This window comes from Crocodylus siamensis, chromosome 15, assembly GCF_052110815.1.
Source record: "Crocodylus siamensis isolate JL-2025a chromosome 15, ASM5211081v1, whole genome shotgun sequence".
In the NCBI taxonomy this organism is placed as follows: Eukaryota; Metazoa; Chordata; order Crocodylia; family Crocodylidae; genus Crocodylus; species Crocodylus siamensis.
In genome coordinates, this window is record NC_143409.1 from 50,167,992 (window position 1) to 50,183,413 (window position 15,422).

At 58.3% G+C, this 15,422-nt stretch overlaps 2 protein-coding genes and 1 pseudogene across 4 annotated transcripts; 1 reads left to right on the forward strand and 2 right to left on the reverse strand.

Moving 5' to 3' along the window:
- Positions 1-67: 67 nt before the first annotated feature.
- CLIC1 (CLIC family member 1) lies at positions 68-8,257 on the reverse strand. Its single transcript, XM_090029838.1, has 6 exons — positions 8,184-8,257; positions 3,052-3,161; positions 2,726-2,851; positions 2,199-2,305; positions 1,136-1,317; positions 68-326 (listed from the first exon to the last, which is right to left on the reverse strand). Exons 1-6 carry the CDS (start codon positions 8,223-8,225, stop codon positions 165-167), a joined length of 729 nt encoding a protein of 242 aa, XP_089885964.1. The 5' UTR covers positions 8,226-8,257; the 3' UTR covers positions 68-164.
- Positions 8,258-8,292: 35 nt separating this feature from the next.
- Positions 8,293-13,444, forward strand: SAPCD1 (suppressor APC domain containing 1). Of its 3 annotated transcripts, none has more exons than XM_090029841.1 (5): positions 8,293-8,445; positions 9,079-9,219; positions 10,354-10,455; positions 10,649-10,774; positions 11,766-13,444. In XM_090029841.1, the coding sequence occupies exons 1-5, from the start codon at positions 8,326-8,328 to the stop codon at positions 11,886-11,888; spliced, it is 612 nt and encodes a 203-aa protein (XP_089885967.1). In that variant the 5' UTR covers positions 8,293-8,325; the 3' UTR covers positions 11,889-13,444. The 3 variants fall into 3 exon arrangements, with proteins under 3 accessions (XP_089885967.1, XP_089885969.1, XP_089885968.1); XM_090029843.1 differs by having other exon boundaries at positions 10,354-10,413; XM_090029842.1 differs by lacking the exon at positions 8,293-8,445 and adding an exon at positions 8,496-8,886.
- Positions 13,445-13,585: 141 nt separating this feature from the next.
- LOC149852714 (uncharacterized) lies at positions 13,586-15,337 on the reverse strand (annotated as a pseudogene).
- Between the last annotated feature and the right edge of the window lie 85 nt (positions 15,338-15,422).

The window sequence follows — 15,422 nt, forward strand, 5'->3', positions numbered from 1 at the left end:
CCTCCTCCTCCTCCCCGACGCCCGAGTCCACCCGCCCCGGGCGCCTGGGTTCACTCCTGACTCCATCCTGGTTTTCGGTCATTTTATTTTATTACAGAAAAACCCAAGCACAGCTGCCCCTTCCCAGGGCATTACAGCACCCCCCCCCCCGATCTGCCCCAGGGCTACTTCAGGGCTTTGGCCACCAGCTCGTAGGCCAGCTCGATCTCGGCCGGGTCGGGGCAGGTGCTGGCGAACTCCTCGCGGGCGGCGGCGGCCGCCAGGTAGCGCTGGAGCCCGTGCAGCTCCGCCGGCACGGAGAAGCCCCGGTACTTGCGGCAAACCACCTGGGGGAGAGGGGGGGAGTCACCCGGGAGGCCACACCGCCTGCTTAACACCCCCCCCCCCACACACAGACAGCAGGCAATGCCTAAGCCCGCCCCCTTGGGAAAGGCCACACCCCCACGGGGGGACAAGTCTCCCCCCCCCACGGGAGAAGCCTTGCCCACCTCTGGCTCCACCCCCACCCAGCTCTAGACCCACCCACCGCTGGGATCAGACCCCTCAGCATAGGCCCAGCCCACATCAGGCTCTGCCCCAGACAAGCCCCTCTTTACTGGCTCCACCCACCCAGAACAAGGCCTGCCCACCCAGGCTCCTCCCCCAGGCCTCCCAATTCTTTCCCCTCAGGCTCCACGCCCCCATTCTGGGACCCTACAGAACAAGCCCTGCCTGCCCCCCTCGCGTTAGACTCCACCCACCTATCTGCAGAGACTCCCCAAACCAGCCCCACCCACCTCTGTGGCTCCTCCCTCACAAAAAGGCGCACCCCTAACCACACACCCCCGGCTCCACTCAGACCCTTTTCTGGGACTCCCAGGCTCCACCTCAGGCCAAGCCCCTCCCACCAAACCCCCAGGCTCTGCCCCCTCCCGCTGGGACTCCCAGGACGAGCCCCCCCACCCTCTCCGCTCTGCCTTCCTCCCCTTTTGGGACCAACCCCCCCTCAGGACATGGCCCACCCACCCCTGAGGCCCCTGCCCCATAAGCCCCACCCACTCCCTTAGGCTCCACCTTCTTGTGACCTCTCCCAGGATAAGCCCCACCCACCCCTTCAGGCTCCATCCTTCTGGACCCCCCCAGGCCCTGCCCCCACCTGGAGCACGTGCAGCTTGGGCAGCAGGTTGCAGTCAGGCAGTGTCAGCTCATTGCCATCCAGGAAGAGGCGTCGTGACGGCCCCTCGGCCTCGGCGCTCATCTCGTCCACCTCGTCGGGCAGCGGCGTCTGTAGGTAGGTGTCCAGCGCCCCCAGCGCCTTCAGCAGCCCCTTCTCCAGCCCTGAGCAGGGTCACAGGGAAGGCAACCAATCAGGACAGACATGGGAAAGGGGGGCAGCCAACCAGGATGGACACAGGAGAGAAGGTGGGCAGCCAGTGAGGATGGGGAAGGATGGAGGGCAGCGAATCGGAGTGGATGTGGGAAGGCAGACAAGAAATCAGAATGACCGTAGGAAGGAAGGCAGCCAATCAGGATCAAGGTGAGATAAAAAGACACCAATCAGACATAGGAAGGAAGGCAGCCAATCAGATCCAGGTCTTTTCCCAGGCTGGCAGCAATGGAGCAGCCAATCAGAATGGGCATGGGACGCCAGCCAATCACATTCCAGGAGGAAAGAGAGGACCCCAGTCTGGATGGATGTGGGAAAGCCAGGGAGATTTGGGCATGAATGGAAAACAGTCAATCAGGATCCATGGCAGATAGAGAACACCAATGGGAGGATCAGTTAGGACTGAGGTGGGATGGGGCAGCCAATGAGCTTTGGGTAAGGATGGAGAACAGCCAATCAAAATGGACGTAGGATGGAGGGCACCAGTTAGGATGCATTTGGGGTGAAAGACCAATAGTGAGGTTTGGGGGTGGAGCCTGAGGTTGGGAAGGAGGACAGCCAATCAAAACTGAGGCAAGAAGGGGGGCAGCCAATAGGCCAATAGCAAAAAAAACAGGCTGGAGGTGGGAGGGGGGAGGGGAGGTGAAGCAAAACCCAGCCCATGAGGAGACAGGCCAGGGAGTTGAGCAGGGCCCAGAGGCAACCAATCAGGATACAGCAAGGGTGACAAATGGTGACCAACAGCACCCAATGGATAGACACGCAACTGCTGGGCGGCCAATGGGGAGGAAGGCTCTGTCTCCAGGCCAAGCCCCGCCCCCGGGGCACTCACCCGCGTTGAGGGCTGGGTTTGAGTTCTTGATATATGCAGAGAACTTGGCGAAGACGTCCAGGCCGGCCGTGTTGGTCTCAGGGTTGCGGGCAGCCAGCTTGGGGTACCTGGGTGGGCCGGGGGCAGGCGCTCAGCAGGGGCTCCGCCCCTTCCCTGAAACCCACCTCCAGCCCCTCAGAGGCCCCCAACGCCCCAGTGCCTCAACTCAGCCCCTTCAGTACCCCACCCCCATTGCTCCAGGGCCCCGCCCCCACCCTCAAAGCCCCACACGTTGTCCTTCAGAGCCTGAGCCCTACCCCCACCCTTTCAGAGCTCCTCCCCATGACATAGCTCCACCCCCACTCCAAACCCGGCCCCCACCCTAAGAACCACCTGCCCCCCAACCTACCCTTCGCCTCACCCCCACCCCCAGACCCTGCCCCTTCACCCTCAGAGCCCCACCCTCACTCCCTCAGAGTCCCACCCTCTGCCACAGACCCTGCCCCTTCCTCCACAGCCCTGCCCCCACCTCCCAGGCCCCGTCCTACCTGGGGGGCCCTAGGGTTGCCTCCAGGAACTCCTCGATCTTGTTGGTGTCAGTGATCACCTCATCCCCGTAGAGCAGGAAGGGCAGCTGCCCCCCGGGGCACAGCCGCTGCACCATCTCCGTGCGCCTGGCGGGGCAGGGGTGAGTCAGGGACACTGCCCAGGCTCGGGGGGGGGGGCAGAGGGCTGCAGGTTGGGAGTAAGGGGCACTGGCAGGGCTCACAGGGGGCAGGGGCTGCAGGTCGGGAGTGAGGGGCACCAGCAGGGCCGGGGGGGGAAGGGGCTATGAGTCAGGAGTAAGGGGTTCTGGGGGCAGGGGGTCACCCACCGCCTGGTGTCCACTGTGGTGACATTGAAGGTGACCCCCTTGAGCCACAGCACCATGAAGAGCCGCTGGGAGAAGGGGCAGTTCCCGATCTTTGCTCCATCACTGCCAGCCTGGGGAGAGGCATGCGAGGGGTTAAACCTGGCCTAGGCCCCTCCCCCTGCTGCCATACCAGCTCCCCCCACCAGGTGGAAGGAGCCAGCCCCCTTCCTCATAGGGCCCTGGCCACGCCTCCGGTTGCTACGGACCCCCCTAGGACCAGGCAGTTGCTAGGGAAACTGCCCCCTCCTGCCCTGCCCAGTTACAGTTACCAAGGAAACCCTCCCCTCAACCCCTCCTAGCCTGCCTGTCTGGACAGATGGTTGCTAAGGAAATAGCCCCTCCCACTCCACCCTCACCCAGGTAGCAACTGGTTCCTAGGGAGACACCTGTCTTGCTAGGGACACGCCCCTTCTTGTCCCACATGGCAACAGCTGCTAAGGGAGGCACAGAAATACAAGCTGTTCCTAGGGAAACTGCCCTCCCCCCCACTATACAGCCCTAGGGAAGTTACTAGGACAGTAAGCCCCACCCCTACCTTCTCAGGGCCACACCCTCCTCTGGTCACCATGGCAGTGAGACACACCTGTCAGGCAACTGTTGCCATGGAGAGACAGCACTACACCTGCCTGGCATCCCGTGGGCCTAGGATGCGTGAGTCCCCCCCAGTCCTGGGAGGGCAGCGGGGTCTGTGGGGCCCCGACTCCTGGGTTCCCTCCCCGTTGGGGGCGGAGGGGGCATGGGGCAGGGGCCCCAGACACCTGGGCTCTCGGGGAGGGGAGGGGAGCAGGGCTCGTTGGTTTGAGCAGCGGGGTGGGAGGAAGCCCCAGTGCCTGAGCTAAGCGGGGAGGGGGCTGCAGGTCGGGAGTGAGGGGCACCAGCAGGGCAGGGGGCATCTGGGCTGCTACCACTGGGCAACCATTTCCCCCCAGCCCCCGTAGGTGGAGTCAAATGGTTCCTTCCGCTGAGCTCCCAGCTAAGCAGGACCACCCCCCCGCAAGTTCAGCCCTTGGATGGGAGACCCAGTGTGGGAAGGGAGAGGTGGGGGGCCCGGCCCGGCCCTCCAGGCCTCTCGTCCTTCGCAGAGTACCCAGGCATCCGGGCTCCAGCCCCCCCTCCCCTTCCCTCCAGGCCTGTTTGCAGTGTCAACACCCAGCCTGGACCTGACCCTGGCCCCACCCTGGGGAGAGGCAGAAAGGAACCCAGGCATCCAGCTCCCAGCCCCCTCTGCTCCCACTCCCTTCCCTGGGAGCCCGGCATCCGGACGCCCAGCCCCACCCGCCTGCTCTAAGGCCCCAGGACTCGCTCCCCTCCTGGAGCTGGAAAGAGCCCAGGCATCCTGGCAGGGACCCAGATGCTTCTGTTGCAATGTTTAATCCCAGTCCAGCCTCAGGGCTCAACCAGCGGCGCCACACCCAGCCCGGCATGCACATGCACATGCACACACACGTACAACCCAGGCATCCTGCATGCACAATGCAGGCACAGAACCCAGACTTCTGGGGCGCACGCGTGCACGGGTATTTCCTGTGCAACTGTATCTTTCCACATCCGATATAGATCATTTTTAATCTCTCTGCATCTCAGCAGGGCCCATGATCCCCCTCCCCCTGCTGTGCATGCGTGTGTGGGGACTCATGCGAACATGTGTGTGCACACATACGGGCGGGGGGGAGGGCTCTGCTGTGTGTACTTAAAGTGTCCTTTTGTGAACCGGTGAATGCCTAGAGTGCTGTGCATTTGTATAGGTGTAAGTCCTCAGATGCAAAAGGGTGTGTATGTGTGTACATGGGTACACACACATGTCCACATGTGAATTCATGTGTGTCCATGTGTGGACTTGTAAACTTGTGTGTGTGTGAGTGTGTGTGCGCATGAGTGTCCACATATGAATTCATGGGTGTCTAGAGGCCTGTGCATGTGTGTATCTGAAGGGAACAAGGAAAGGAGAAAAGATACCGGGGCAGGGAAGAGGTACAGGGAACCCAGCCAGAATGGGGGCCAGAAATGCCCCCAAAAAGACCCCACCACATCCCAGACATAATCCATCCTGCCTTGTCACAGCCATGGAAACCAGTATGCAACACCTCACCAGTCCAGCCCTCAAACTGGTCCCCATCTACAGACTGAGCAGTGGGGAGGGTTGGTCACCTGGGCCCAGTCTGATCCAGTCCCCACAGGATTCAACCTCAGTTCAGGCCCAGCTCCGGGGACTGGGAGATCTCAGCCACACAGATCTCAGGTCAAGTTCAATTCCCTGGTCACTTCCACTGGAGGAAATTGAGGCAGGAGCTAGACGGGGGTGGGGAAGGCAGTGAGCCTTAAACAGCTGGATCCACCAATTAAACCAGGTCTAATGGCGGGGTGGGTCATTAGCCAATTTCACACCCAAATTTGCTTGGAGACAAGGAAAAAAAAGCCCTATTTTAGTCAATGTCACCCCAAAATCAGCTAGAACAAAAAAAACCCCTTCATTTTAGTCAATTTTGGGGTGAAATTGACTTTAAAAGCTGTTTTCCCCCCCCCTTTTAGCTAATTCTGAGATGAAACTGACTAAAAGTATTTTTCCCCAACCTAGCTAATTTCACCCCCAAATTAGCTAGAAGGGGGAAAAAATCCAATATACTGTGGTCAATTTCACCTCAAAATTAGCTAAAGGGGAAAAATATTTTTAGTCATTTTCACCCCAAAATTAGCTTGAAGCCCATTTATTTTCAGCCAATTTCACCCCAGGTTTAGACGGCATGGAACCAACCCACATTTAACCAATTTCACCACAAAATGAATGAGCTGGAGGCCAACAAATGTTGGTCAGTTTTATAACCAAATTAGCTGGAATCCAACTAACTAATGTATTTGTGGCCAATTTTCTACCACAATTAGCTTGGAACCAAGAAACCAACTTGCTATTGAACTTGAAAAGAACCAAGCAACCTGTTTTTAGCCAGTTTCACACCAAAAAAGGCTAGACGGGAAGAAACCAGCATGCTGGTGATCAATTCCACTCCACAATTAACCAGATGGAAATGAATCAACTTGTCTTTCAGTCAGTTTCACACCAAAATGAGCTGGAAGCTTATGGCATCAACCTGCTTTTAGCAAATTTCACACCAAAATGAGCTTGAAGAGAATCAGTCAATGTGCTTTTAACCCAATTCCAACCCCCGCCCCCCAAGCCCCAAATCAGCTAAAAGGAAAAGAAATCAACTTTCCTTCTAGTCAATTTCACACCAAAGTTAGCTGGAAGGCAAGGAATTTTACCCAATTTCACACCAAAAGGATCTTAGGGCCAAATTTATTCTTAGCTAGTTTCACCCCAAAATTAGCTGGGATCCAACAAACCATTTAGCATTGGTCAGTCTCACAGCACAAGGCTAAATTTAGGGAACAAATCAACCGTTTTTTGCGGGGGGGGGTTAGCCAGTTTCACACCAAAATAACTAGAAGGAAACAAGGGGATGTATCTTTAGGCAGTTTCACATGCAAATTAGCTGGAATGGAAGGAACCACTATCCTATTTTTACCTAATCTCATTTTACCAAAACCTAATTTTACCAAAATTAGCTCCAGGCCAATTTATTTTTAGCTAATCTCAAACCAAAAATTAGCTTGGATCCAGCTAGCCAATCTGTTTTTAAACAATTTTTGCCCCAAAACGAGCCTGAAGAGAAGGAACCCGCTTATTTTTAGGAAATTTCCGGCATACATTAGCTTGAAAAGCAGAAGTCAACCTCAGGTTTTTTTAGTCAATTTCACACCAAATTAAGCCTGAACAAAAGGAACCAACCTGCTTTTAGCTAACTGAACACTTAAATTAGCTGGAAGGAAATGAATAAATTTATCATCAGTCAATTTCACATCACAATGAACTGGAAGAGGCCAAATCCATGTGGTTTTAGCTAAGTTCATGCCAAAATGAGGTACAAGGGAAGGGGCCAACTTACTGTTAGTCAATTTCCCTCCAGAATTAGCTGGAATCCAATGAACCAATTTATTGCTAGTTAATTTCAAACTGAAATGAGTTAGAAGGAAACCAGATCCAACGGGGTTTTATCAGCAATTTCCCACCAACATGAAGGGCTTTGACAGGGGGAACTGGAGTCAAACTGATTTCAGAATGAAATCGAAGTGGTTTCTGAGGGTTTGACTTGAGGGGTTTGTTGTTTTCTTTAAACTGGAGAGAACTGGAATCAAATGGGCCTGAGGGGCTTTGATAAGGAGAACTGGAGTTAAACTGGTTTTAGGAGCTTTGATCTGGAATCTAACTGGTTTGAGGGGTTTTCTTTTACTGAGGAAACTGCAGTTAAATTGGTTTTGGGGTGGGGTGATCTTGACTGCAGAAGCTGGTGTCAAACTGGTTTTAAGGATTTTGATCTGGAGTCAAACTAGTTCAAGGCGCTTTGACTGAGGGAACCAGAATCAAATGGGGCTCAAGGGCGTTGACTGTTTCAGGGTCTTTGATCTGGAACCAGACTGGTTTGAGGGGCTCCCACAGGGAGGAAGAGGGGCCAAGCTGGTTTCAAGGGCTCTGACTGGGCGGAACTGGAGTCAAACTGGTTTCCGGAGCTTTGATCTGGAATCAAGCTGGTTGGAGGGTCTGGACTGGGGTAAACTGCAGTTAAACTGGTTTGAAGGCTTTTGATCCGAGGGCCTCTTACTGGGAGGGACTGGATTTACACTGGTTAGAGGATTTGACATCAAACTGATGCGTGGGCGTGTCTGACCGGTTTCCAGAGTTTGATTCGGACTCAGACTAGCTCCAGGGGCTTTGGCTGGGTGGAACTGGGTTCCCACTGGTCTCGGGAGCTCCGATCTGGAATCCGGCTGGTTTCAGGGGGTCCCACAGGGAGGAGCCGGAGCCGGAGCCGGGCTGGTTTCGGGGCCCGCGGCAGCCGGAGCGGAGCACGCGGGAAGGCGGCGGCGCGGATGCCGGCGCGGGCCGGGGAGCGGAAGCCTGGGCTCGCTCTCCTCCCTGCCCCCCCCGGGCTGCCCCAGCCTCCATCCTGCGGGGGCCGCGTCCCTTCCCCGTCCCGGGGCGGCCGAGCAGCGCCCCTCGCTCCTGCCCTCCCACCTCTTCCTCTCCCCCTGCCCCGCACCTTCACGAACAGCTCCACGGGCGGCGGCTCCGGCTCGGCCATGGCTGCACCCAAGGGTCCCCCCGCCCCGCCCCGCCCCGGTTCCCTCCCCGCGGGGCGGGGCGGGGCGGGGGGCAGCCCGGAGACGGGGGATGGGGGCAGGATGCCTGGATCTTTTGGGGGAGGGGACTCGGGCGCCTGGGTGCGCTGGAGGGGGGAGGGGCAGCAGGGCACCGGGGGGGGGCGGGGAGGCGATGGGGACCCCCCGCTCCTCCGGGGACAGGTGGGCACCTGCGTGCTCGGGGCGGGGCCGGCAACCAGCGCCATGAGCCGCCGCGGGACGGAGACTGGGCCGGCTCGGGCGGGGCCGCGATCGTCCCCCGGTTCTGGGGCGCGGGCGGGCGGGAGACCGGGAGTTTCACTCGCGCAGCCTCGGCCGGAGAACCCGCGCCCCCCCGCCAGGCGTCCGCGTGCCTTGTAAACGCCACCGCTGCCTCCTCCCCCGCCCCCGGTGCCCCTCACTCCCGCCCCCCCCGCGGGGATTAGGGCCCTTTGTGCGGCAGCGCCGGGCTCAGCAGTGCGGGGGGGAGGCGGGGCGCAGTCCGGCGGACCCGGCGTCCGGCAGCAGCGCCACGTGCCCATGGCCGCGCGGGGCTACACCGTGCTCATCCTGCCCCTGGGCAGCGCCCTGGGCAGCTGGGACGCGCTGCGGGGCTTCCTGCGGGTGAGTGCCCTGAGCCCCCGGCCCCGGCGTCCGGGCTCTCGACCCCCCTAAAAAACCCAGGCGTCCGAGCCGGGCCCCTTCCCCGAAAGGATCCTCGTGTCCTAGCACCCCCCGCCCCAAGGGCCCCAGGCGTCCGGGTTCCCAGCCCCGCAGGGGACGCAGGTGTCCTGACGCCGCCCCTCCCCCCCCCAGCTGCGGCGCCTCCAGGGGCTGGAGCGGGAGCGAGACGCGCTGCTGCAGGGACTCGAACTCGCGGACCGGCTCCGCGCCTGGTGCCAGCGCCACCTGCAGGCGGCCCAGCGCCGCCGCCGCCACGCCCAGCGCGCAGGCGCGGTACGTACCACGGCGCCCACGGGCGGCGACGCGGGGCGGACCATTGCTGATGTGGCGGGGTGGGGCCAGGTTTCTCAATGGGGAAGGCGTTGGAGGGTCGCCCGTTGTTATCAATGGGTGCGGGGGGTCTTGTACAATGTTCCATACTGTTATAGGCTGGGGGGTTCCGTTATCAATGGCGAAGGGAGATGGAACATTTGGGTGGGGGGTTCCGTTATCAAAGGGGAAGGGGAAGGTTCATTGTTATCAATGGGATAGTGTGTGCGTGGACTCTCCCATTGCTATTATGAGGGGGGTTCCGTTATCAGTAGGGGGAATGGGGAAGGAGAGTTTGGGTCAGTTCATAATTGCCAAAGGAGAAGAGGGGGCAGTAACTGGTTCACTGCTAATGGGGGGGTGGAGTGTTCCATTGCTGTTACAGGGGGTGGTTCCATTATTATGAGTGGGAAAAGGAAAAATTGGACCAGTCCATTGTTATCAATGGAGGCGGGGGGCGTAATTAGCCCACTGCTAATTTAGGCGGGGAAGGGGGGGAGTAAGAGAGTCCATTGGCATCAATGGGAAGGGGGGGTGCCATACCACTGGTATCAATGGTGAGAGTGGAATGTTCCATTGGATTGGTAGTGGGTGGGGAAGCACCCACTGTTATCGATGGGAGTAGGAGGGTGGAATGTGCCATTAGTACGATGGGAGGAGCATCCACTTAATAGGGAATCAGTTCATTGTTATCAATAGAAATGGGAAATAGGAGTGACCCATTCTTGTCCAAGTAGGGGGGATGGGGTGGAATGTTCCATTGCTGGGGGGGATCTGGGAGGTTCCCTTTTTGTCATAGTATCAACGGGGATTTATTACGAATAGAAACAGGGGCACGTGGATGCTATTGGGGGTATGGAAGGCTTCATTATTTCTGACGCAGGAGGAGAGGACATGGATGTTCCACTGTTACACTGTAATGGAGCGGGGTGGACGGCCCCATGTTTCCCACAGGGATCAGTGGAGGCATGGCAGAGCGGGGCAGGTTGCAGGGAAGCCTAATGTGATGGGTGGTAGTTGAGGGGACCCAGGTCTGGGGAGGTGTTCTCCACCAGCAGGCCTCCCTGACAAGTGTTTCCACTGCCTTCCTGCTCCCAGGACTATTCTGGAGACTCCCGCTCCGACCACAGCTGCCCCCTGCTGGCCAAGATCCAGGAGGTGAATCAGTGCCTGGAGAAACTCCTTGCTGGGCCCAGAAAGGTTCGGCTGCGGGCCAGGAGTGGGGGGCACCAGAAGGACTAGGGGAGGCAGGAGCTACAGGTCAGGAGTGAGGGGCACTGGCAGGGCTGAGTAGGGGCACTGAGGGGTGGGGGCTGCAGGTTGGGAGCGAGGGGCACCAGCAGGGCTGGAGAGTAACAACTAAGTGCTGCCTCCTCCCTCCCTCCCTCCCCAGGGCACTGCCCCCCCTTGTTCCCACCAGGACCAGGCCGGGGGCCACCCCATCCCACTGTGGAAGAGGCTGGAGTTTCAGCAGCAAATGCTGGCGGTGCTGCGAGAGCAGAACCGCTTGCTCGTCAAGGTGAGGCCGCAGGGGCAGAGGACACTGAAGTGGCCGACCAGGCTGCTGCCACGGGCCCGTCCGTGGCCAACTCCATTGTGGAGCTGGGCCCAGGACAGCCCACGGGGCTGCTGTGGCTGACCCAAGATGGCTGCCAGGCCCCGTGGCCAGCTGGGACAAGATGGCCGACTTCTGCCAACTATGTGCCCCCCTCCCCGTGGGCGTTAGGCCCTGGGCAGGGCCTCTGTTCACAATGGCCGACTCTTGAGGCAACCACTGTGGATGGGCCCCTGACATGGCCGATACCCCACGGTAGGGCGGCCTGAGGTGGGGGGGCATGACAAATAGCTGCGCCGACAGGTCTGTTTGGGAGCAGGCAATGGAGGAGGCCGGCTTCAAGATGGCCGCTGGCACCGGGCCCTAGGCCTGAGGCGGGGATGGTACCTCAGGGAAGGACGGGGCTGTTGGTAGTGAAACAAGGTGGATGCTGGAGAAGCCAGCCTTGCCCAACAGCACCAGATGGCTGCTAGGGCAGTGGGTTCAAGATGGCCACTTTGCTGGCGGCACAAAGTACACCCCAGGGAATTGCACATTTATGCGTCCGTGTAATTGTGCGCATACAACATACGACCGACCACGCATAATTGCATTATATTGCATACTTTAATCTGGGCAGGCTCTGTGCCTCCAGGGCTCCTGGCGCCAAGAGCAGTGGTGTGCAACCAGGCAACCAGGAGGGGAGCTCCTGCCTGCCGCAGGGCATTGTACACCCCTGCTGTTGGCAACAGCGGCAGCTCCAAGATGGCTGCCTCTCCCCCGCCCTGCTAAGCCAGCCTCGTGAGGGCCTGCCTTATATGACTGCCAGAGGTTGCCTGGCTTAAGATGGACACCCTTGCTGCCCAACTGGGAGATCCCTCCCCAAGATGGCTGCTTCTTCTGGGGGGAGACCCCAAGATGGCTGCCCCCCAAAGGGCCTGCCCCAGGTGGCTGCCCACCGCTGTCTTGGCTGCAGGAGGTGTCAGCCAAGAGCGAGCGCATCGCACGGCTGGAGCTGGAGAAGGCAGCGCTGGTCCAGCTGCTCCGGAAGACCCAGGGCGGCCGCAGCACAGCCCACAGGGCGCCCACGTTCCTCTGAGGTCACGTCCTGCTTGATGACATCGCACCTGTTGAAACAAAACCCTGGCGTGGTGACCTGTGTTGCTCAGCGATGTCACTTCCTGCTGCTCCTCCTCCTAAGGTTGCTGCCTCTGAGCTCACCTGCCTGGCGGTTTCTTCCCCCAAACTGATGTGGTCTGCAGGAACCTGGGCAGCCGGGCCGCCTGCCTGTCCTGCCCGCGCTGGAGTTCGTTGCCCCACTGGGTGCCCCAGGCTTTCCCTCGCCTGGACAACCTAGGCGCATGGGTCCCCTCACTTCCTCATGGCCACATTTCCTCTGTCCTCTCGTACTAACACACAACCCCAAACATGTGGGTCACCCCCAGGCATCCGGGGCACATGTACGCACACACACACCACCCAGGCATCCACGACAAACACAACCCAGGCACACGAGATGTACACATACCCCTTGAACACCCTCCTCCCTGGACCAGTTTCCCAGTGTGTGCCAACTGGGCCTCTGGGACACGCTTTCTAAGATAAGAGCCCAGCCCTTCACTCCTGGTGGCTGCAGCTGGCCAGTCTTCTTGGCCATTTCCGTTCATGCCTGGGAGATAGCAGCACCATATCACAAAGTGCCTTCCTCCAAAACTGGTCTCCAACCAGTCGATCTCCATCAACTGGTTGATCATGGAGCCTCTGACAGTCAGTCTCGGGGGTGGGCACCAGATCCTGCGGTGCCCTTTACTTACAGAAAGTGATCTTCACCATGAAAAGGTTGGAGGCCACTGCTCCAAAAGGTTTGTTTCAGAGCCCCCCTGGTTCTCCACCCTCCTTCCACCACTGTACATAGAAGTATCAGTTGAACTCTGTTTTCAGTAATGCCAACAGTCACAAAAAAAAATCACGAAACTCCTGATTTCCAGGTCAAATTAACTGACTCCTGATCTGATAGATCAAATCTTGGGATTTTTTTTCTTCTGGCATGTGTAGAGAGCGCAAAGCTGGTAAGTCAGTGGAGGGTAGGGGGCAGGGCGTTGACTGAGGCCCCCACGGGGATGGAGGGGGTGGGGCAGGGGCTTTGGCCAGGGCTCGTCATGCAGCAGAGCCATGGGTAGCTGTCTATCTGCATGTCTGCCCCTCACTCCCAAGCCATACCCCACCAGCCCTGCTGCTGCCCCCCACAGCACCCTGAGTCCTCTCAGGTTGTGGGGGGGGACCCCCTCCCCAAGCTCCAAATCCCACACCCACAAACCCACACACCTTCACAAATAACACCCCCCCCACACACACACACATTTTTAATCTATTTTAATTTATTTAAAACCAACACTTCTCTTTGCAAAAATCTAGTTAGTCTAATAAAAGATATCCGCTCTACCATGAGTCCCGATTCCTTCCTCCCCACACATACAGACTTCAAAAATAGCAGTTCATGAGTTACATTCCAAATTCCTCAATTTTTAAGTTTGTCTCACGATTTTTGACACAGGGCTGGCAATTGTGTTTTATTGATACAATACTATTTTTAAGGAATTTGGAAGCCTTCCAGTGCCTCGATCATGATAATAAAATAAGTTCTAAATACCTATATATTTTGGTATCGTTTTATCACAGAAAATCAGAGACCCCACTGCCCCCTTCACCCACCAAGATGTGGGTCCAGCTGTGGCTATCCCCCTCTCCCCCGCTGCTTTGTGGCACTGGGCAGTCCTGATATGGTGGTGCCCCTCACTCTCAACCCACAGCCTCCCCGGCCCTGTGGGTGCCCCTCACTCCCAACCCACAGCCACCCACCCCAGCCCTGCCAGTGCCTCTCAGAATAAACCGACAGTAAGGGCTGGAAAGGAGTCTCAGGAGGGACCTCAAAGCAGGACCAGCCCCAACTAGATCATTCCATCCAAGGCTCTTGTCAAGCCGGGCCTTAAAACCCTCCAAGGATGGAGACTGCGCCACCTCTCTGGGTATCCTGTTCCAGTGCTTCACCACCCCCCGAGCCAGAGTGTTTCCTAATATTCAACCTCAACTTCTCTTCTGCAACTGGAGCCCATTGCTCCTTGTTCTGCTCACCCAACTTCTATCATTAGAAGGAACGAGGGCTCCTGGGTTGTTTGCCAGCTCTGGAGGACTGCAGACCTCAGATGTGAGATCAGGAGGGCTGAGGAGCCAGGACACCTGGGTTCTCACCTCCCTCGGGGCTGTAGGACCTAGTAGGTTCAAGCTGGGGAAGGGGGAGCTGGGAGCCCTACTCTGCATTGGTCACCTCACTGCTTTGCTGTTGGCGTTTGCAGCTTAAAACTTCAGAAGTTGCAGAAATGACAGAAGAAGTTTTGAGGCATACTTCCTGAATGCCTTACAAACTCACTCCTATGGTCTCCTTCACGTTTTTGTAGTAGACCTTCCAGTCAATGAGGCGCGCGTCCACTGCGTTCTCTCCTTTCCTGGAGAAAAAAACCATCTCTCCAACATCACGCTCCATGACCAGCCTTCTGCAGGTACTTCGGCTCATTGGAAAACTTCTCTATGCCCATGTTCAAAGCCTCCCCAACCTTGTTGGGCGCTCACTGCAGACTCCTCACCGTCGACCGCACCATCTTGAGGCTCTTCTCACTCAGGCAGTTTCTGCTCAGCTGAAGCATCTTCCAATACGTTGTCCTTGCTTGGACACTGTAGGTAGGACTCCCCTCCGGCCATTTGATGGTGACCGTGAGGGCCTTGCCTGAGAAGAACCGCAGCCTTGTCCCATCCCACTTCACATCCGTGGTGGGGATCTCTTGGATGCACGCTGGCTCATTGGGAAACTTCTCCAGGAAGAAGAGGTCCAAATAGCCTCTCAGCTCTGCTCATCTCTTCTCAGGATATCAGCCCCGTGTGATTCTCTGGAGGTTCTCCACGCTCAGCCTTTGGGGCTGGGAGAACAACCTTTCCAGGAACGCGTCGGCCGGGGTTCTTTGACTTTGTAGCAAGGATCCCCCTGGGGCTGCCTCTGGCCTGGGACACCCTGCTCTCACACTCCCCTTCTCCAGAGATAAACACCCACTCTGTCCCCTGGCCTGCAAAGACCACCGGGCACTGTCCTGCACACACTGGGGCTCCTGGGGGAATTCCCTCAGGGCCAGCTCGAAGCATCTTAACCTGGGAGTCATCTGTAGCTCTTGCTGGGCCTGACTCTTCCTCAGGCCCTTGGTGCTCGTGGCCCTTTCTGCCATGGGGGCCGGAGGAATCCGAGCCCCGCACTCCTCCCCCACGCCCCCCAACGACCTTCCCGAGTGGCTGCGCGGGCGGCACCCCCAGCTCAGCCACGGCTGCACCCAAGAGCCCCCCAGACCCCTGGGACCCCCTCCCTGCAGGGGGGGCAAGGCAGGGTTTCTATTTTTATCAATGGGGGGAGTGGGGGTCTTCTGGAATGTTCCATCACTTGCTCTCCTCCCCCAGCCCCAACTGCCCTCCCAGAGAACCCGGGCGTCCAGGCTCCTCCCCCCGCACCTCAACCATGGTACGGCCCAACACCACCCCCAAACCCCCTCATGGGATGCCCCAGACACAGCCCCCCACCACATGCCCCCTGCAA